Source organism: Typopeltis vanoorti, chromosome 1, assembly GCF_054136105.1.
Source record: "Typopeltis vanoorti isolate ZY-2024b chromosome 1, IOZ_Tvanoo_1.0, whole genome shotgun sequence".
NCBI lineage: Eukaryota > Metazoa > Arthropoda > Arachnida > Uropygi > Thelyphonidae > Typopeltis > Typopeltis vanoorti.
In genome coordinates, this window is record NC_143549.1 from 104,221,066 (window position 1) to 104,244,008 (window position 22,943).

Consider the following 22,943-nt stretch of genomic DNA (forward strand, 5'->3'; position numbering starts at 1 on the left):
TATTTCTATATTTAATTTACCATCTTCAGTAAAAATCGTGCCTAAGTAGCTGAAATGTTTTACTTGTTCCACAGGTTCTCAATTCACAACACAGTTGACATTTTCAATGATTCTGCCTATTTTCATTGTCTTTGTCTTTTTATTGCTGACCTTCATACCATATCTATTACAACAGCAATTGAATTTAGTCAGAGAATCTTGCAGACTTGTAGCGGATTTATTTAGAAGTATAACATCATCCGCATAAAGCAAAGAGCTGACATTAACATCTCTAATTTTGATATAAGGTTTAATACCACTTTCCTTCATAATGTGATCCATATAGATAATGAATAACAGAGGGGATAATGTACATCCTTGTCTCACACCAGATTTAACATTAAACCATCTTCCTGTACTTCCTTCAATTCTAACTGCTGACTTATAACTCAAATAAAGACTAAGTATTGCTTGATATAATGCCCCATTGACACCATATAACTGCAGCACATTGAATAGCTTCTCTCTTGGCACCTTGTCATATGCCTTTTCCAAATCGACAAAACTTAAATACAGATCTTTGTTGTATTCCCATGCTTTTTCGACTATTTGTCGTAAAGTGAAGATCTGATCCTGACAGCCTCTATTTGGCCTCAATCCAGCTTGTTCTTCACCAAGCTTTTCTTCCACAATTCTTCTCAACCGTTTCTCAAGTATACTTGCATAGATCTTGCCAGGAACACTCAGTAGGGAAATATCTTTATAATTCTCACATTCAGTTTTATTTCCCTTTTTATATATGGGTACTATGAGAGCTCTACTCCAATCATTGGGAATTCGTCCCTCTGTCCAGGCTTTCTGAACTATGCAGTGCAGCCACTGTAAGACTTTTATACCACCATACTTCAGCATTTCTGGTCGAATATCATCTACTCCTGCTGCCTTTCCACATTTCAAGCCTTTGATGGCTTTTTCTACTTCAAGTTTGGATATGTATTCCTGACTGCATGCCTGGTCAGTGTTTTTTATCACTGTGCTGTCATCACTGCTTGTTTCATTTAGCAGTTTTTCAAAGTAATTACTCCATACTTCAAGGATATCTTTTTTTTTTCTACTGTATTCATGTCACCTTTATCATCTCTAACTCCTTTTACAGCAATCTTTCCTCCATTCCTAAGCTTCTTCAACAACCTCCAGAATATTTTGCCACCTTCTTGATATTTATTTTCTATATTCTTGCCAAAGTCCTCCCATGACTTTTGTTTAGCTAGTTTTACACACTGTTTAGCTTTCTTACATTTGCCTCTGTATTCTGTAAGAGTAAAAGCTGACTTATTTGCCAGGAACTTTTGATATGCTTTCTTCTTTTCCTTCACTGCCTGTTTAACTTCCTGTGTCCACCAGGGAGTTCTGATTTTTTTATCCTTCCACACAACCTCACCACATGCCTCTCTGGCAGAATCAATCAATGTTTTCTTCAGAGTTTGCCACTGAATCTCCAAGGTTTGATTCCTGTTCTCAAACTCTTTCATTTTCTTTTCAATAATCTTTCTGTATTTTAGTCTACAGTTCACATCTGAGAGCTGCTCAACTTTTATTTGCTTTAAAACTTTCTTACATGTTATTCTTTTCAATATGAAATTCAATTTTATCCTGCTCAAGACAAAATAGTGATCACTTCCAATTTCAAATCCTCTGTACACTCTGGTGTCCTGCACCAGGGAGAAAACATCACTATCAACAATAACATAGTCGATGAGACTTTTCTTATTCCTAGCCTCTTCTCTCCATGTGAATTTGTGCACATTTTTATGTTGGAACATGGTGTTAGTAATAACCAGTCCATGTCCTGAGCAGAAATCCAAGAGATATTTGCCATTATTATTAGCTTTGCTCTTTTCTCCAAATTTTCCCAAAATATTTTTGTATGTCTCACAATCATTTCCTACTCTGCTATTTAGATCCCCAACAAGGACCAACTTTTCCTTTTTCATTGTGTCAGTTGCTTTTTCTAAAGCGTCAAAAAATTCCTCCACTTCTACCTTAGTAGAACCTTCTGTGGGACCATAGGCACAAATAAGTCTCATTGTCCAGTTCCCCATTCTCATATTTGCCCACATTACTCTACTTGAGACTGCCTGCCATTCAAGATTAGCCTCGTATTTTGTGTTGAATACTATGGCTACTCCTTCTTTTCCTTGATTGTCATTGCCTGAATATAACATTTTGTATTTATTGCTCAGAAAGATCTCACCAGTTTTGGTCTTTTTTGTTTCAGTCACCCCTATTATGTCGATCTGGTACTTATCTAATTCCTCAGCTAGCTCCATTTCTTTGCCATTCAGGCTTCTTACGTTGATAGTACCGATCTTTAACTCTGGTGATGTTGAGTTGGGGTTTGTTTTCAGATTTGTTCCAGTAGCTGACTTTTCGCTCCCTGGCGAAAACAACGGGGGCCTTGTTTAATCGGGCGACGCCCCAGCCAGCATGAAATTTTGTCATGTTGTACCATCATTTTTTATTTTGGTTTAACCAATAAGAATACAATTTGGTTGGCTAAATCCCAAATTGCCAGCCCATCCTCGTTTGTTCAGTATCAAAGTAGATACCCAACAGGGTGCACCACGAGAAGGTGAGGATTGGACATTAGGTCAGAAGCCCTGGTCGGTTCTCCGCATTCCTTGAAAGGCTATGTGGAGGTCTCCTCTCAGTTATATAGCTTTGACCCTTATGCACCCCATTTTATATTTCTTTATGTACGTATTTTTAATCTTTAAACTATTTACAGTTTATCGTGTTTTTAAATTCATATCTAATTTATTCTTTTAAATGGTCTTTCAGATTCCCACTTGAGTTTAAGATATTTTATCTTTTTTACATACCATCTCAGTTAAATTAAGCATCAGCATATACAAGATGTTTTGTAAAGATAGTAGAAGCATGAAGGATTGCATTTCTACTTTAAAATATAATTTCAAGTATGTTTTTTTCAAAATATATTATCTATTTCTGATTTAATGTTGCATTTCAATGCACATTTCATGAATGTAAGTCTCAATCACTAAACTACAGGGCCTAATTCAAAAAGTAGGAGTGGTCCCAAACTATTCCCCCCATAGGCCCACAATTACCTTTACACATTGTACTCACTATCCAATTCAATTTTGTTACTCGAGAGACTAGATTCTGCAATTTTTGGTCATTTTCTTTTGGTCACAAATTGCTCGTGTCTAATTTATTAATTGCTCATGTCCAATCCATAAATTAAAGGTACCAAGAAATTATATACACGGTTTAATCCTTTATCCAAGTGCAAGCAAACAAAGTTTGCACCTGAAGTATTTGCTATATATGAAGTAGTCATATATAGAAGATGATGACTTCACATCACTTATAGTATCTCATAATGTAAAGCTCATATCTTTACAGGTATGTATAATGCTATGCATTATGGGAAAGCCTGAAAATATTTCAGGTGCAAACTTTGTTTGCTTATACTTGGATAAAGGATTAAAGTAAGTATATAATTTCTTGGTATCTTTAATTTATAGTATAACCAAGTGGAAAAACTTCCAACAACTATCTCTAATCCAGAGTATTTTAATAATAAGGTGAGACACCTGTTGTCTACTCATATAAGAAATTATGACTTTGGCATTATTTCAAAATTACAATACACACTAAAAAGTGGGTTAACAGTTCAGGAAAATACTTCAGGACCTTTGGTCCTGAAGTATTTTCAGGACTGGAGCAACTTGTTTGACAGGAGAAATTTGTTTGCTTACACTTTATCCAAGTATATAATTTCTTGGTATCTTTAATTTATAGTGCAACCAAGTGGAAAAACCTCCAATAACTCCCAATCTGCCAGCTTTATATAAGTCCTTACATCTATTAAATTCAGTTCAAAGGTCTACAAACTCTACACCATTCCTTTTTCTCAATCTACACATCTACTCTCATTTGCAATCCCTCCTCCTCAACTCACCTTTACAAAGCATGATAGCATTCATAATTTCTACTTTCTCACTTTTCTGTTTCACTTCTTCCAATAACACTTTCATATATTCTCTCACAATATTTTTCACATTTCAAGTGTCTATACCTATCAAAACAATTCTTTCAGCTTTAATTTTTTTGTAATCTGACAGCTTCGTTAATATTAATTTTCATTCCAGGGAAACAAGATTTAGTCACATTCTAAGTCACAAAACCGTAAGCATGATGACAAGCATTATCCATATAATGGAATCTTGCAAGAAAAGAAAGGATTATTCAAATCATATTTCAATGGTATTCAAAAACTTTTTTTTTTTTTCATATCAGTAGGGGATGTTATAAATTCATCCATCCTTTCACAGCCAAATGAATATAAACTTAGACAGTATAGACCAGAGAGCATATGAAAATACAACCCTCAGCATTGGAATCGCCTTAGTCTTCCTTTTATTAGTACACTAATAAAGTCTGAAGAGAAGGAGTCATCCATCATGGGACAAAGTGGCCAGAGAGGAAAGTAGCCATTCAGTCATGGAGGGTAGAAGGCAGACACAATAAGATGTAAGTTCGCTAAGTAAGCCTCTGCAAGATTCAATCTAATAATGCTTTTTTTTTTTCCAAACCATTATTCCATGACTTGTGTTCAAACATGAGGAATGATGACTATAGACAGAAAGTGGATGAACAGTTTGATATCCAAGCTATACAAGATTCATTAGATGTTCCTCCAGGAAGAGAGAGAGAGGAGGCGTCTGGTGAGCTATTCTTGGTATAGTGAAGGAGATTTGCCTTGGTCATCTGTGTGGATGCGAGAGAAAGAGAAGTGGAAGCATAGAAAGAAAGTTGAACAAGATGTGGCAAGAGACCAGGAGGTTTGATTATTATTTGGACAGGAGATTTCTGTGCTAAGCTGTCCCCCCCCTCCTTTTTTATTATTTTTTTCCCCCATCTATTGCAAGCTACATTCAAAGCTGAAGTTCTTGTCTCAAACTACTTGTGTTATGCTGAGTTTTTGTTTGGTGTACTTATTGGAGAACCAAGGCTTGAATAATGGACAGAAATATTTTTGTGGAATGGGAAATGAATATCTTCATTTCAGAAAGAATTATTTCAGCTATTTAACCAGAGCAGGTGCTCAGTTCAGAAGAGCAGAAACATTAATCAGACCATGGGAAGAAATTATGAATTATGGGTAGTCGTTAAATAAATTGTGCAACACTGGAGTGCTAAAGGAAATAAAGTGGTTGGGAGAAAAGACATTCTATTCTGTAGAAAAGGAAACTCTGGTTATAATCTGCTAAATTTCTGGAAGATTTTACACACACACACACACACACACACACACACACACACACACACACACACACACACACACACACACACACATGAGTGCAACGATTATGACTGTAGCAACAAATTGTACAATGCCATTAAATTTACAGACAATTTCCAGAAAGGAAAAAAAAAGAATAAATTACAACTGCATTAAATTACAATTTACTGCAATAATATATAACATAACAGCTAAACAAAAGAGGAGATATTACCTGCCTTGTTCTTTTAAAATATCAATTTCTAGAGCATCCCTTAGAGCAATTGGAAGCTCCTTCTTAACATTGTCTTGTAACAGGATGCTTACTGTTTCCTAAATTGAAAAGGGAAATTGCTACTGAATTCATTATTTTTCAGAAAGACAAAAAATATGAATAGTTTAAATTTATATATAAACTACATATAGTTTATAAAAAATATGAAATGTTTATAAATATGTACTATTTATAAATTATTATTGACATTTAATTAGAGAACTGATGTAAACATTTAACTTCAGAAAGGAAACTTCAAATTATTTGGCTTCAACTATTAGTTGGCTTGTTTAAAATCATTGCTGAAACAGCTAAGGATATTAGCCTAGTGTATTATGATTGTTAATTATGTATTTTTATGGCAAATCTGTATTTGCAGGATAAAAAATAAAATCCTGACACCTCCACCATGATGGAACCTCAGAGATATAGAATTCCAACAATGCTAGTTTTGAAGATTATGTTAAGAATTAACCGTCCACTTCATATCTCATAACACTTTTCCTCTTTATTCTAGGCTAAATTCCTTAAAAATGTACTTTGGGAAATTTGCACTCTTAACCCTTTAACTACTATGGTTGAGTTAACTAGAGTGCGGAAAAAATGGAGACCTTGCTATGATCGAGTTAACTCGATTTGAACTTTCAATGTGTAATACTCATTTAATTTAGTTTGTGAAAGCATTTGAATTGAGTGGGCTTATAGTGCCATCTCTTAGGATTAGAAGGAACTAATTTTCAAGCTTCTATCTGCTTTGTGGCACTATCTTCGTAAAAAATTGTGAGACCATGCACAATGTTATCAGAGTCGTCCTTGACAATAGGGGCCAGGCGATCATGTGATGCGGTGATTCCAGGGTTAGTAAAAATGGCTTCAACAAGCAGACAGCAGCGTTCTCTTACTGAGGTGGAATTAGTAGAAGTATTAGAAACTTTGCCTTCCGATTTATCAGATTTGAGTGACAGTGACAATGATGATATTTATTTTTTAGAAAATAGTGAAAGTTCAGATAACGAACCACTGGCACCAGTGCATTCATGAAAAAAAAAAATTGTACTGATGCGTCATTGTTTCAATGGCATGATACAAATTTTCGTCCAACAGTTCACCAATTCAATAATGATAATTCAGGTAGTTCAGCAATTATAGATGATGGTTCAACTGTTTTTGATTTTTTCAAACTATTTTTCCCCTTTCATATAATGCAACATATTGCTAACGAAACTAATAAATATTATGTATTTTTGACTCAGAAACTACCACCAGCATCCCAATCTCGTTTGCAAAAATGGAAAAATACTACCACAGAGGAATTATATATATTTTTTGGAATCATAATGTTTATGGCTAGGATAAAAAAACTAACAATAGCATTGGTCCAAGGATTCCCTCATAGGATTCTTGGACCTACTCCACAGATTACATGTCCAGGGACAGATTCCTTTTACTTTTACGTATTTTACATTTCAATGACAATGAATCTCAGGTTCCATGACAAAGACTACACAAACTACAACCAATTATCGATCATCTGAGAAAAACCTACAGTGAAGCATTTACCCCTTTTCAAAATATACTGTTCAAGGGCCCTCTCCAGTTCAAACAGTACATTCTTTCTAAAAGACATAGTCACACAACTCAAAGTTTTTGTGTTGTGTGACTGTGAGACTGGATATGTGTTAGATTTTGTAGTGTACACAGGGGCAACTACAAACACTATTTGAGAACGTGAATTTGGGATTTCTGGGGCCGTGGTGCAAACCCTAGTGGCAAAGTATTTGCAGAAAGGGCACATATTGTGGTTAGACAATTGATATTCTGGCCCTCTTCATACGACTGGTACATAAAAATGGTACCAATGCATGTGGGACTGTTAGGAAAAACAGGAAAGGATTGCTGAAATTTGATTGAAAAATTAGACAAAGGACAGGTAGAATCCAGACACACAGATAATATGATGGTGGTAAAATGGATTGATAAACGAGAAGTTTGTATGTTGACCACACTCCACACAGACTCTATGAAACAATCAGGGAAAGTTGACAGGACAACAAACACACCAATAATGAAACCTAAATGTGTCATGGATTATAATAGGAATATGGAGGCTGTGGACAGGACAGACATGATGGTCAGTTCTCTTGAATGTGTGTGAAAGGCCTTCAAGTGGTATAGAAAATTCTCTTTCCATCTCTTGGATCTCACTGTTCTCAATTCACATATTTTGTATAATGTACATACTGGTGAAAATATCACATATGCTGATTTTCAATTGACTCTCATCAGAGATGCCAAGACTGACCACTAAATCTGGACGACCATCACAGGGTAATGAACCCCTCAGACCAAGGGAAAGACATTTCCTAATACCTGTGCCACCCAGACCCAAGAAAGCAAATCCAACCAGGCATTGTCATGTGTGTTCAAATACCACATTGGGGCAAAGAAAAAGAAAATAGAGCCGATATATGTGTGCCAAATGTGGCATAGCCTTATGTACACCTTGCTTTCAAAATTACCACACTACTAAAGTACTGAAGTATTTTTGAGATGGTGTTTCTCACTTGAAGTTGTGTGTGACATTATTTGACATGGAATTTTAATATTTAAAAACAAGAATTTTTGAAAATTTGGATCATCTACAAACACTACATCAAGCCTGTCAAACTCGTTTTCCTCCAAGGACCAAATTAAGAATTATACATCAAACCACAGGCCACAACAGATTTTTTAATATTAACATTAGAGTATATAAGTACAAAATACAACCAATGTTACAAAAAATACATATAAAATAGAAAGTTTACATATTTAAATAAAATTATACATATCATTTTTTTGAAGAAACTTGATGTTTTTCATTAACAAAATCTTCAAAATTTGGTTGAATTTGTTGAGCTGTAGTTATTTTCAATATTGATTGTGCATGCTGGTCTGTTAATCTTGATCTTTCTGCAGTTTTATTATTCTTTAAAGTTGAAAATAGTTGTTCGCATAAATATATAAAATTATACATATCATTTTTTTGAAGAAACTTGATGTTTTTCATTAACAAAATCTTCAAAATTTGGTTGAATTTGTTGAGCTGTAGTTATTTTCAATATTGATTGTGCATGCTGGTCTGTTAATCTTGATCTTTCTGCAGTTTTATTATTCTTTAAAGTTGAAAATAGTTGTTCGCATAAATATGTGCTACCGAACATAGATAAAATATGCCTAATTGCACATAACACATTGGGATATCAATACAGAATTGCACTGAATTTCGATTAATTCCAACTGTAAATTGTCATCAACAGTTTCAACATCAATCGATAGAAAAGAAGTAAATAGGTGAAACTGATTTTCATATTTCTTAAAATTTAAAATCTTCTTTCGAATTAATTTTCTAATAACTTAATTTGATTGGCATATTCTGAAAATTTCAGTGATTTTTGTAATAATGATTGACAACATTCAAATTAGGATAAATTTTCTTTTTGAATTTGTTTTTGCCAAAGTAATAATTTCTGTTTGAAAATTTTAATAATACATTCGTGAATAAATTCCCCTTCAGTGAATAGTTTTGACTTGCTTGCAATTAAATGTGATAACAAATAACTGGTTTTTACCGTAGCTCTATTATCTTCAATAGGTTTGGTAAATACACTTTGTTGATTTTGAAGTGTCAACTTTAATTCTGACAATTTATCTTCACGAAGTTTCGCAACATATTTGTCATAGTTTTCTTTATAATTTGTATCGTAATGCCTTTTAATATTATATTCTTTGCAGACTGCAACAGTTTCTACATATCAGGCATAATTTTGTTTTTTCCTTGAATACAAAAATATTGTAACTTCCATTTTTCTTGAAAACTACGATGTTCTTCTTCAATTAATCGTTTTTTTTACTTATACTGGTTGAAGGTTTTGACATTATTTTTATAAATTCTTTATTAATTATGAAGAAACACTAACTTTCTTACTACTTGAAAATTGCTAACGGCTAGCCTCCGATTGCTGTGGTCAGCAGATGTAGCCATGCACGTAGACTTGCTCGTTAAAATTCGGTATTATGCAGTGGTGTAACAAGATTTTTTGAAATCACAAATAGAACATTATTTCCTTTAGAAATCAGAGTAGTTTGGCGTATAAAATAATCTTAAGTGGAAATGTTAATTTTTTAAATATGTTTATTTAATTTGGTGTTGTCAAAAGTTAAATAACCATATTGGTTACAAAGTGTGATGGGCCGCATGTTTGACATGCCTGATCTACATCATGAATGGTGAGTTTTTACAACATTTATGTTCATTTTTTCATGATCTCATATAATTATAAAATATTTTATAATTGTGAAAATAACTCAGCAAGGAGGGTCATACTGGTTATTTAGTATCTCAGCAGTTAAAGGGTTAACATTCTATGATACAAATAATTACCATTCCAATACAGATCAAGAAACTAATGGGAAATACATCTTATTTAATAAATTATTACAAATAATATTATAATTTTGTTAAATAACAAATACTTATTACTAAACTGTAAAATTAACAGTTTAATCATAAGCACAACTATATGCAAACAATGGAAACATCTAGTTTCATAAATTCTCTGACAAGTTTGTTCAGAACAAAAATATTTGAATCAATAAATGATCCTCAGTTAAATTTTAAGCAAATGTACAATTTTTGAATTTTGAAAATCAACAATGTTCAGATCCATTAGAGTATTATTAATATTATTATTATTGAACAGGCACCTCCATGATGTCGTAAGAGTAACTGTGGGGGAGACCTAAATTATCTGCACATTATCTATTGTACCTCTCCTTGAATCTATTAAGAAAGAAAGTACTCACAACTGACTTTAGCAACCCATTCCACTGATTCACCATTCTCCAAGTGAAAAATCTAGTCCTCGCACCCTGGCTAACCACACCCTTACCCAATTTCCAGGAATGATTTCTTGTCAAACTTCCCCCTATCTGGTTAAGTAGTGAAATAATTCCTCTGTATTAATCCTATAAAATCCTTTAACTTAAATGTTTCTATCCCCCCCCCCTTTTTTTTTTGCCTATCAACCAACTTTTGCAACCCACACATCCTCAATCTATCCTCTAAAAAAAAAAAAAAAAAAAAAAAAAAAAAAATCAGCTAACGCCTTTTTGTTTTCGTATAGGGAGTAGGCAAGGCCGTTTTTAGCCCTAACATTTGGAGACTTAGTGGGCAGTTCAATCTCCACTGGTAGCCATTCAGAGATAGCTGGCCCAAGGCTATCACTAATTAATTGGTATGTAGTGAAGAAGAAGATGGCTAACAAGTGCCGCCATCCTGCGGACCCTAACACAATATTTTTAATATCTGAAAATAGTGTGGGTTCGACGGCCGATTTCCTTGAGTTTATGGGACGAAAAACCCAAGTTTCCAGGAGAAAAAACATGCTGATATAAGTGAAGATAAACATATTCTAGATATCTGAAGGAATTACTTGAAAAAGTACTAAATTAAACAAGCAATGACAGAAAGTTGAAGAAAACAGTCAAGAAGAATGCAGTCAGGAGTATCTATCAATACTGGAGGTAATTCTCGTAGACAGGTTTATACGTTGGCTATGCATTACTAAATCACTTAAGGAACTGACAACGTAGATACAAATATAAATTAAATTACACTTTAATAAATATTTCCGATATTTAGGCAATGTCACGTTGCCATCTTCAAAAGGAACTTACAAAAAAGGAATGTGCACGTAGGCACTACAACACAGTAACTGAGAATGAAGTGATGAAGCTATTATTCTCCAAAAGTCCTGATGGTGCCCCCTAGTGGGTTAAGTAGGTCTGCTTGGCCGTTGGGCTGAAGGTCTGCTGATGTGGGCCTCCCAAATTTGGGGCAGTCTCATACAACCAAATTTGTTGAGGATTGGAGAGTTTCTTAGGGCTGAGGCCGATTGCACAAAGTCTTTCGAATTTGTATTTGCTAGGGGGGTGTATTATTGTAGCTTTCTTCCACCGTATTCTGTGGCATGTATCCAGAGCATGGTCTGCAAGACCAGAATGGCTGTACTTGTGAAAACGGATGTAATCCTTGTGTTCCTAAATTCTGATATTTGCTGTCCTGCCTGTTTTGCCAAAGTAAGACAGTTTACAGTTGCAAGGGACCTGGTATACACCACGTAGGTCTAGGGGAAGTGGTTGGTCTTTAGTAAAGTGGATAAGGGATGCCAATTTTCTGTATGGTCTGTAACAGGAGGTCAAATCATGTTTTTTTAAGATTCTGGTAATTTTTTCCGAGGTGCCTCGGATGTAAGGAATGGTGATGGATTTAGAGTAATCCTTGTTGTGGAGGTGGGGGTTGTGGTTTGTGGGTTTCAATATTTTTTGGATTTTCTTGGGGGGATAGCCATTGGCTGAGAAAGTGTTGAGGATGTGTTTTAGTTCAGTGTTTAGGGCCATGTCATTAGAACAGATTAGTTTAGCCCTGTTGTACAGTGTTTTCACCACTCCATATTGTTGTGAGGGGGAATGGTGGGATTGTTGGTGAATATACCTGCCTGTATGGGTGGGTTTTCTATAAACTGAGAAAACCAAGGTTCCATCAGGCTGTCGGGTAACTAGTGTGTCTAGGAACGGGAGGCTGTTGTTTTCCTCTTTTTCCAGGGTGAACTTGATTCTGGGGTGTTGGTTGTTTAAGTGTGTTAGGAAGGAGAGGAGTGTATCAGAGCCATGTGGCCAAATAGCAAACACATCATTAACGTGGCGAAGCCGTATGGTTGGTTTTTGTGGGGCAGAGGATAAGGCTTTTTCTTCAAAGATCTCCATAAAGAAATTGGCCAAGGTTGGGGAGAGTGGTGAACCCATGGCTGTCCCCTCTATTTGTTTGTAGAATTTTCCCTGCCAAACGAAATAGCCCGAGTTCATTGTGAACTGAAATAGGGCTGAGATATCGGGAGAAAATTTAGCTTGAATTAGCTCTAAAGTTACCTTGAGTGGGACATTTGTGAATAAGTAGGAGACGTCAAAATTGACCATTATGTCAGCATGTTGGAGTGTAAATTTTTCTATGCTGGCTTTGAATTGGGCTGAGTTTTTTTATGTGTGATGGTGTGTTGCCAGTATAGTGTGTGAGCGCTTTGGCCAAATGTTTAGCTAATTTGTATGTGGGGGAATCAATGCCATCCACTATGGGACGTAATGGCACATTTTCTTTATGTATTTTTGGGAGTCCATAAATACGGGGGGTGGGGGGAATTGAATTAAACTGCTTTAATCTGTTGGTAACTTCTATAGGCCAAGAAGTGACTTTCTTAAGGAGCCTGTATAGTTTTCTGATTTGTGAGTTGGTGGGATTGTATTCGAGGAAGTAAGTAGCCTGATCTAATAGAAGAGCATTAAGCTTACCTGTGTAGTCCTTTTAGTTAAGTACTACAGTTGCATTTCCCTTATCCACTTTGGTGATAACTATTTCTTTATTATTCCTCATTTCCTGCAGAGCTTGATATTCCTTGTTGGTTTTTGGTGGTCTTGCTTTGGAGAGGACACAAGCTATATCCAGTCTTGCACTGTTGGCGATTTGATTTGGAAGGTGACGGATTTGGCGTTCGATCTAGATCATAATATCCTCACTAGGTATTTTTCGGGTAGCAATGGCGAAGTTGTGGCCAATGAAAGCGCGTTAAGTGCTTCAGGGTGACTGAAGAAAGGTTGATTATGGTGTTGGCAGAAAGTTTAGAATTGACGGTCGAGTTCTTTTTTAATTTTTTCAAATTCTTTGTCTGTTGCGGTAGACGAGACGTCATGTAAAATTGACCAAACCTCGTGATTTGAAGTGCACGAAAGCTCTTCTTCAAAAGCTCGAATTGCTTCGTTAATGTCCACTAAGTGAAATCCTATGGTGGCGATTTGTTCCCCAAGCAAAGGGTAGCTGGTGTGGTTATAGATCCGGAGAGCTTTTTGTGAAATAAAACGGTGCTTGAATTTTACACAATTCGGGATTACCTGATTATCCCGGCAGCGTTTTAGGAAAGTTAAACAATTTAATTGTCTAGACAACTTCATTTTACCGTATCGGCGGACCTTCTTTGCGATGGCATTTCCGTGGATGATGGCAATTCTCGTAGACAGGCTTATATGTTGGTTATGCATTACTAAATCACTTAAGGAATTGACAACGCAGATGCAAATATAAATCAAATTACACTTTAATAAATATTTCTGATATTTCGGCAATGTCACGTTGCCATCTTCAAAAGGAACTTACAAAAAAGGCACGTGCACGTAGGCACTACAACACAGTAACTGAGAATGAAGTGATGAAGCTATTGTTCTCCTAAAGTCCTGATGGTGCCCCCTAGAAGGCTAAGTAGGTGTTCTTGGCCGTCAGGGCCGAAGGTCTGCTGATTTAAGCCTCCCAAATTTGGGGCAGTCTCATACAACCAAATTTGTTGAGGTTTGGAGAGTTTCTCAGGGCTGAGGCTGATTCCATAAATAGTTTTTCGAATTTGTATTTGCTACGGTGTATTACTGTAGCTTTCTTCCACTGTATTCTGTGGCATGTATCCAGAGCATGATCTGCAAGACCAGAATGGCTGTACTTGTGAAAACGGATGTAGTTGTCGTGTTCCGAAATTCTGATATTCGCTGTTCGGCCTTCTTTTTTTATATTAAATTTCATCTTCTTGTTTTTTTTTTGCTACTTAACCATCTTTTATAGGGCAGCTTTTTATTTAATTATTATTTTGATTTCATTGTCCCATATATGTAGTTTTTATTTTTATGATATTTTTGTGTATTCCTAGACTTTCATATGCTGTTGATGTAATAATTTCTTTTATATTATTCCATTCTTGGGGTGCTTAAGGTGAAAATTGTATAACTGAGAGGAGACCTCCAAATAGCCTTTAAAGGAATGCAGAGAACCGACCAGGGCTTCTAACCTAATGTCCAATCCTCACCTTCTCGTGGTGCACCCTGTTGGGTATCTACCTCCAAATAGCCTTTAAAGGAATGCAGAGAACCGACCAGGGCTTCTAACCTAATGTCCAATCCTCACCTTCTCGTGGTGCACCCTGTTGGGTATCTACCTGGATACTGAACAAACGAGGATGGGCTGGCAATTTGGGATTTAGCCGACCAAATTGTATTCTTATTGGCTTAAACCAAAATACAAAATGATGATACAAACAAAATTTCATGCCAGCTGGGGCATTGCCTGGTTAAACAAGGCCCCCATTGTCTTTGACAGAGAACCAGGGCCAACAGCGAAAAGTCAGCTACTGGAACAATCCCTAAAACACACCCCAACTCAATATCACCAGAGCTGAAGATCAGTACTATCAATATAAGAAGCTTGAATGGCAAAGAAATGGGGCAAGCTGAGGAATTAGATAAGTACCAGATCGATATAATAGGGGTGACTGAAACAAAAAAGACAAAACTAGTGATACCTTTTTGAGCAATAAATACAAAATGTTATATTCAGGCAATGACAATCAAGAAAAAGAAGGAGTAGCCATAGTATTCAATACAAAATATAAGGCTAATCATCTTGAATGGCAAGCAGTCTCAAGTAAATATCAGAATGGGGAACTGGACAATGAGAGTTATTTGTGCTTATGGTCCCACAGAAGGCTCTACTAAGGTAGAAGTGGAAGAATTTTTTGAGGCTCTAGAGAAAGCTGCTGACACAATGAAAAAGGAAAAGTTGGTCCTTGTTGGGGATCTAAATAGCAGAGTAGGAAGTGATTGTAAGAAATACAAAAATATTTTGGGAAAATTTGGAGAAAAGAGCAAAGCTAATAATAATGACAAATACCTGTTGGATTTCTGCTCAGGACATGGACTGGTTATCACTAACACCATGTTCCAACATTAAAATGTGCACAAATTCACATAAGAAAAGCCTCATTGACTATATTATTATTGATAGTGATGTTTTCTCTCTTGAGCAGGACACTAGGGTGTACAGAGGATTTGAAATTGGAAGTGATCACTATTTAGTCTTGAACAGGATAAAATTGAATTTCATACTGAAAAGAATAACATGTAAGAAAGTTTTAAAGCAAATAAAAGTTGAGCAGCTCTCAGATGTGAGCTATAGACTAAAATACACAAAGATTATTGAAGAAGAAATGAAAGAGTTTGAGAACAGGAAACAAATCTTGAAGATTCTTTGGCAAGCCTTGAAGAAAACCCTGATATTGATTCAGCCAGAGAGGCATGTGGTGAGGTTGTATGCAAGGATAGAAAAATCAGAACTCCATGGTGGACACAACAAGTAAAAGAGGCAGTGAAGGAAAAGAAGAAAGCATATCAAACGTTATTGGTAAATAAGTCAGCTTGTGCTCTTAGAGAATACAGAGACAATTGTAAGAAAGCTAAACAAAAGTCATGGGAGGACTTTGGCAAGAACATAGAAATTAAATATCAAGGAGATAAAAGGAACTAGAGATGATAAAGGTGAAATGAAAACAGGAGAAAAAGATATCCTTGAAGTATGGAGTAATTACTTCGAAAAATTGCTAAATTAAACAAGTAGTGATAGCACAGAGGTAAAAAACACTCCACAGGCATACAGTTAGGAAAAATATCCATACTTGTAGTAGAAAATGCCATCAATGGCTTGAAATGTCTTAAGGCAGCAGGAGTAGATGATTATTCGACCAGAAATGCTTAAGTATGGAGGTATAAAAGTCTTACATTGGCTGCACTGCACATTTCAGAAGGCGCGGACAGAGGGACGAATTCCCGATGATTTCAGTAGAGCTCTCATAGTACCCATATATAAAAAGGGAAATAAAACTCAATGTGAGAATTACAGAGGTATTTCCCTGCTGAGTGTTCCTGGTAAGATTTATGCTAGTATACTTGAGAAACGGTTCAGAGGAATTGTGGAAGAAAAGCTTGGGAAAGAACAAGCTGTATTCAGGCTAAACAGAGGCTGTCAGGATCAGATCTTCACTTTACGACAAATAGTCGAGAAATCATGGGAATATAACAAAGATCTGTATTTAAGTTTTGTCGATCTGGAAACGGCATATGATAAGGTGCCAAGAGAAAAGCTATTCAATATGCTCCAGTTATATGGTGTCAATGGGGCATTATATCAAGCAATACTCAGTCTTTATTTGAGTTGTAAATCAGCAGTTAGGACTGAAGGAAGTACAGGAAGATGGTTTAATGTTAAATCTGGTGTGAGACAAGGATGTACGTTATCCCCCTCTTTTATTCATTATCTATATGGATTATTATGAAGGAAAGTGGTATTAAACCTGACATCAAAATTGGAGATGTTAATGTCAGCTCTTTGCTTTATGCAGACGATGTTATATTTCTAAATAAATCTGCTACAAGTCTGCAAGATTCCTGACTAAATTGAATAACTGTTGTAATAGATATGGTATGAAGGTCAGCAATAAAAAGACAAAGACAATGAAAATAGGCAGAATCGTTGAAAATGTCAACTATTGTGAACAGAGAACTTGTGGAACAAGTAAAACATTTCAGCTACTTAGGTATGATTTTTAGTGAAGATAGTAAATTAAATATGGAAGTAGACAACAGAATCAACAAAGCTGGTATGGTAGGAAGTCAATTAAATAAATTCATATGAAATAAGAGAGAAATTAGTCGGAACACTAAATTAGCTGTATACAAGACAGTGTTCAAACCAGTTTTAACTTATGGATCTGAGAGCTGGGTCAGAAGTAAAACACTTGACCAAAGACTAGAGACCACAAATATGAGAGTCCTGAGAAAGATTAGAGGCATGAACAGATGGCATTAATGGTAATATCATATTAAAAATGAGGATATTAGGAAAGAACTTGACATTGTCAGCATCCAGGAATGCGTTAGCAGAGCTAATCTCAGGTGGTATGGTCACTTAAACAGAATGGGAGAGGAAAGATTAGCAAAACAAGTGTTCTCTGCCAGGTGGCATATAAGATCTGATAATGTTGGAGTCTTGACAAGTAACAGACTGATTTGGAGGAAAATTGTAGATAGGGAGTTAGTAATGATGTATATTTTTCATGTATTACTATCATATCCTGTACACCCCTTGAGGGTACATGGTAGGAATTTCATGATGATATTGCATTCTTTGAGGATGTCTTCATTTTCTTGTATTTTTTCTAAGTAGTTATTAATCCTCTGTTGATATAAATTTGTTATACCTGAATCATTTAGTAGTCTTACTTTGTAATTAGATTTTGTTTCTCTAGGTTGTTTATTTTTTTTTTGTAACCAATTTGGTGAAAACCTTAGTTTTGCCTGCACTAAATAGTGATGTGTCGATTTCTAGTGTGTGTCGATTTCTAGCCCTCTTCTTACTTTAACATTTAGGAAGAAGTTTGCTGCTTTTTCATTTGCTATAAAGTAGTCAATTATTGATTTTTGTCCTCTTGCACACCACGTATATTTTTATGTTTATAGAATGTATTCATTATTTTTAAATTATTATATAATCAATGAGTCGTTTTCCAGTTTTGTTTACTGTTGGTTCTCCAAATTTTTCTATATTATTATTAATTTTTTTCATTCCTATTCTGGCACTAAGATCTCTAGCTATAATTATATTGTCTGTTTTATTTCATTTTTCATATATTCCTTGTAACTGTTTGTAAAAGTCATCATTTTCTTCTTTTCCTTCTTCGGAGACATACCCTCCAACAACTGTTAAATTTTCTTTATTTTAATCGCACTTCTAATATTCTTTCATTCCAGTATGTATAATTAGATATTTTTGCTTTAATTGATTTATGGATCCAAATCATTACACCAGTTTCTGCATGTATTTGTTTGTCCATTCCACTATATATGATATTGTAATTAGCTGTTTCTTTTGTTCCTTTACATCTTTTTTGCTTCTGTAAGAACTGCAATTTCTATATTTTCGTCATTTAAAATTTTATCTAATTCTTCTTCTTTATATGTCATGCTTCTAATATTCCATGTAGTATATTTCACCATGTTTTTCTTTTTCCAAAGTTTCTTAACCTTTTCCCATGGTTTCTGACCAACTTTTTTTGGATTTTGTTGAGATTTGAAATAACGTGTTTCCCTATGTCAAGTTACTATCATGATGATAGGTATCCTAGTGGTAGGGCAGCAACCTTAAGGCAACTAGGCTTGCCTTTTTTTAGTACATAGTGGAAACTACAGTTTGAGAAGAAAGAGTCACCCCCCTCGCTCTCGAATTACTCTAATAGCACTGGGGAAGGGGAAGTAAGAAGTAAGAGAGAGAGAGTAGAAGAAAGCGTAGAAGACCAGTCTACAGATATATGCCAAGTGTATATTGTAGGAAGTAAGATCAAGTCACAAAGCCATGCTGTCCATCATAAAGAGTTATATTCTTATTTACCCATTCCCGAATTCTCTTTTTGAACAACTTTTCCAGGACTTTTCCACCACGTTTGTGATACTGATGATCTATAATTTACTATCACAGAATTTATGCAAAGGAATAATTTTGCCCTCCTTTCACTCCCTTGGGACTTTGCCAGAGCTGAGACTTAAATTATACAGCCTAGCCAAAGGCATTGCCAGTTCTCTTGCACATTCTCGTAAATAGGGAACTGATATCCCATCTAATCCCATACTATATTTGCAGTGAGATTCTGCAACATCCTAAGCACCTCCAAATTCATCAACCTCTGTTTGCACATCATTCCCTGTCACCTCTGCTATGGCAATATCCTCAGTCACCTCTACCATCAGCACTCATTAAGGTTCTTTCTACAGTCATTCTTCCTCCTACTTTCCATATAACAAAAGAACTCTTTGGAATTTCCTCCTGCTTGGCTAATTTCTTTTCATAATCTGATTTTGCATTCATTACCATGCTGGTCACCTTTCTTGCCTGGTCCTTGTTCTGTTCATGAACTTGCTAATCACCTTTCTCCTTGTATACCCTCCATAACATTTTCTTTTTATGCAGCTCATGATTAATGATACTACTCATTCATCTAATTTCTACCTGATTTACCTCCTGAATTTGGATATACAGCCTTTTATTGCTTCCTCCAGATACCTATTGACTACCCCCCCCCTCATGCCATGTGAACATTCTTCCCTTGCAGATCTTTATGCTATGGCACTGCTTCAAACTGCCTCCTAAGCTTATCATAACTACTTGCCTTGTATTTCCACATATACTCCTTAATTGAAATATTTCCACATGTTTCACTACCTCCCAAGTCAATACCACATGATCATTCTACCCAATTGGAGGCAATGTAGCCACATTATTTATGGACAGGTCCTCTGATCCTAAAATCAGATTCAACACTCCAAGTTCCCTCCGTCACATGCTGCTCCAAGTAATTATATCTCAGTAAGTAAATAAATTCCATTTCCCTACTTCTATGTGATCTTTTCTCCTTCCAGTTTATGTCTCCAAAGTAAGTCCCCCATAATTACTCGACTTGCACTAACTGTACTAATCTGCTGATGCATGTTGTCAACATCATTCCTAGTACCCCTTGGCCTAGAGCAGCAACCATCTTATGTTTTGTACTATTGGTCTCAATCTTACCAGATTACTTCAAAAGAAATTCTATCCTGACTGACTCCTATTCTTGTTGGCTGAAATTCATCTGTTAACATCAGTAGCACTCCACCCTGTCCTTCTCCACTCTATCCTGCCTGAAAATGCTAAACTCCCTCACATTCAATCCCTGTAGCCATGTAACCTGCTGTTAGTCAAGTCTCACTAATGCCCATAACTTTTAGCAAGACTGCACAAATCAATGCCATAAACTCCTGTCTCATTCCTACTCTTAGTATAGACAAACTGTAGCATCGCTTAATCCCCTTTAGTCCTCAACCAACTTTACATCCTGAATTGACTATCCTATTCAAATGGATAGAGCTAAATCATAACAGAAACAAAGTTATTCTTAAACAGCCACATTTTTCAAGACATCTAGTTCACCAACGACACTGTATGCAAGTTAAGACAACTAATCACTAGTACTGCCACTGAGTTTTTGTATCATTCTCTAGTGTACAAATTCAAATCTGATCCAAACAAATCAGAGTTGTCTAATTTTCTAATGACTATGATTTTGAAGAGAACCACACAATGTTACTTATGGACTAGAACCCTCTAAGATAGTAACTTAACATTCTTTTTATCACTACTAAACAAATTTACAAAACCTAAGTTTTGTAATTTTAGAGGAAATCAAAAGTCATTTCACAATTAAGCATAATAATACAAGTGACAAAAATTGTGAAAAGTGAAACAGGTTATTTATTCCTGCATTAGAGAAGTATTACATCACCCCCCCTCTCTCTCTTGATGTGCAGTTTAATCTCCTCTTGAAATTAGTCGATAATGCTGAGAGTAGCACAAGTTCCACTAATGTTCCTTTCATAAAATGACACAAACAGGGACAAAGAAAATTATCTGAAAATTTATATCAGCAGCTCATTTTATATATGAGGGTGGTTTGACAAGTTCTCAGCTTCGACCATAGATGGCAACACTATCGACAAGATTTTTTTTTCGAAGTTGGTACATCTGTCATAAGCATCAATGTGAATGCAAGTCATTCTATCAAGTGTTTGTTTTATACAGCTGTCTGAAGCAAAAGTGTTGTCTGTATCTCTTGAAATGGATAAAATTGAGTATCCTGCAGTTACAAAATTCTTTGTAAAAGAAGGTTTAACGCCAAATGAAATTCATTCAACATTCATAAAAGTTAATGGGAACTCTTTTCCTTCGTTTTCGACAATTAAGAAGCCAAGTTTAAACGTGGCCGTACCAAACTTGAAGATGATCCACGTGAAGGATGTTCCAAAAAGTGTAACAACACCAGAAATCATTGAACAAGTGCAAAATATGGTATTGGATGACTGGCAAGTCAAAGTGCATGAAATTGCTGAGACTATAAGCATTTCAAAAAAACATGCAGGATATATTTTGCATGAAGAATTGCAAATGAAAAAGCTTTGCGCAAGATGGTCACTCACACCAGATCAAAAATGCACTCGCATGAAATCTCTAAACAGTGCGTCAAGCATTTTAACAAGAATAAAACAGATTTTGTGCATCAATTTATTACTATGGATGAGACTTAGATTCACCGTTATTACACACCAGAATCCAAACAGCAGTCAAAACAGTGAACAGAAATTGGTTGTTCAGCACCAAAGAAGACAAAGTCGGTTCCATCAGCAGGAAAGGGCATGGCATCTATCTGTGTTTTGGGATGCTGAAGGCATTTTGTTTATTAATTATCTTGAAAAGGGTAAAACAATAACCAGGGAACATTATTCAGATCTTTTAACCAGACTAGACGAAAAAATTCATGAGATAAGACTAGGTTTGCAGAAGAAAAAAAAATCATCTTTCATCAGGACAATGTACCTGCCCACAAAGGTGTTTTGGCAATGGGAAAATTAAGGGATCTGCACTATGAATTGTTGGAACATCCACCCTATTCCGCAGATTTGGTTCCCTCTGACTTCTATCTCTTCCCAAAACTAAAACTCATCCTTGCTGGTCAGTGTTTATCTTTGAATCAAGAGGTGATTGCAGCTGTAGAGGGGTATTCTGCAGATCTTACTGAGAACTACTACAAGGATGGAATAATGGCGCTGGAGCATCGCTGAAATAAATGTATTAGTCTTAAGGGAGATTATGTTGAAAAATAAAAATAATTTTGAAATTATAAATTTGTTTTTTCGTTGTTAGGTTGAGAACTTTTCAGATCACCCTCATAAAAGCAAAAGAGCTTTGAAAGCTAAGTTATTTCTCTTGCAATAAGCTTCAACTGTGGAAAAAATAAGTTTAAACCCATCTTCGAATAGGCTTGGATAATCCAAGCCTTCTGATTTGCCCATCAAATTACAGGTAAAGAGTTCTTGTTACATCCTTTTTAAAGCCCTTGGGTTCTGAGTTCAATAGACAAGTAGTTGTTTCAATTTAAATTCTCCATTAGCATTCCCTCCAAGCATAACAGTTAAGCGATCTTTCGATACTTTATAGCTAGGTTTGCTTCTTCTTCTTCTTTTTTTTTTTTTTGATATAAAAGTTTTAGATGGCATTTTTTTCCAATAGAGGCCAGTTTCATCCATTGAAAGTTTGCCGGAAATCATAATAATTTTCTTCGATAATTTTCTGCAGCTCAGCAGGAAATGTAGATGCAGCATCTTCACATGCTATTTTCATATTCTTTAGTCCAGCCCTAGATTTAAAATTTTCATGCCAGCCTTTGCTAGCCCCGAATTTTGAATTGTCTTTATATTTAATCTCTTTAAGTAAATGTACGCCGATGACCTAGCAATCCTACATCAATCTACCTCCTTTGCCAACCTGGAATCAACCTTGAACACAGACCTGAACATCCTGGAAGAGTACTTCAAGCAGTGGTACTTGAAGCCAAA

General features: G+C 35.6%; 1 protein-coding gene across 1 annotated transcript in view; it reads right to left on the reverse strand.

Annotated features, from left to right (window-relative positions):
* Nucleotides 1-22,943, reverse strand: part of IntS8 (integrator complex subunit 8) — a 307,298-nt gene that overhangs the window by 181,463 nt on the left and 102,892 nt on the right. Inside the window, exon 10 of the mRNA XM_090392448.1 lies at nucleotides 5,526-5,623. Coding sequence (XP_090248574.1) covers nucleotides 5,526-5,623 — 98 coding nt within the window. The remainder of the gene's footprint in view (nucleotides 1-5,525; nucleotides 5,624-22,943) is intronic.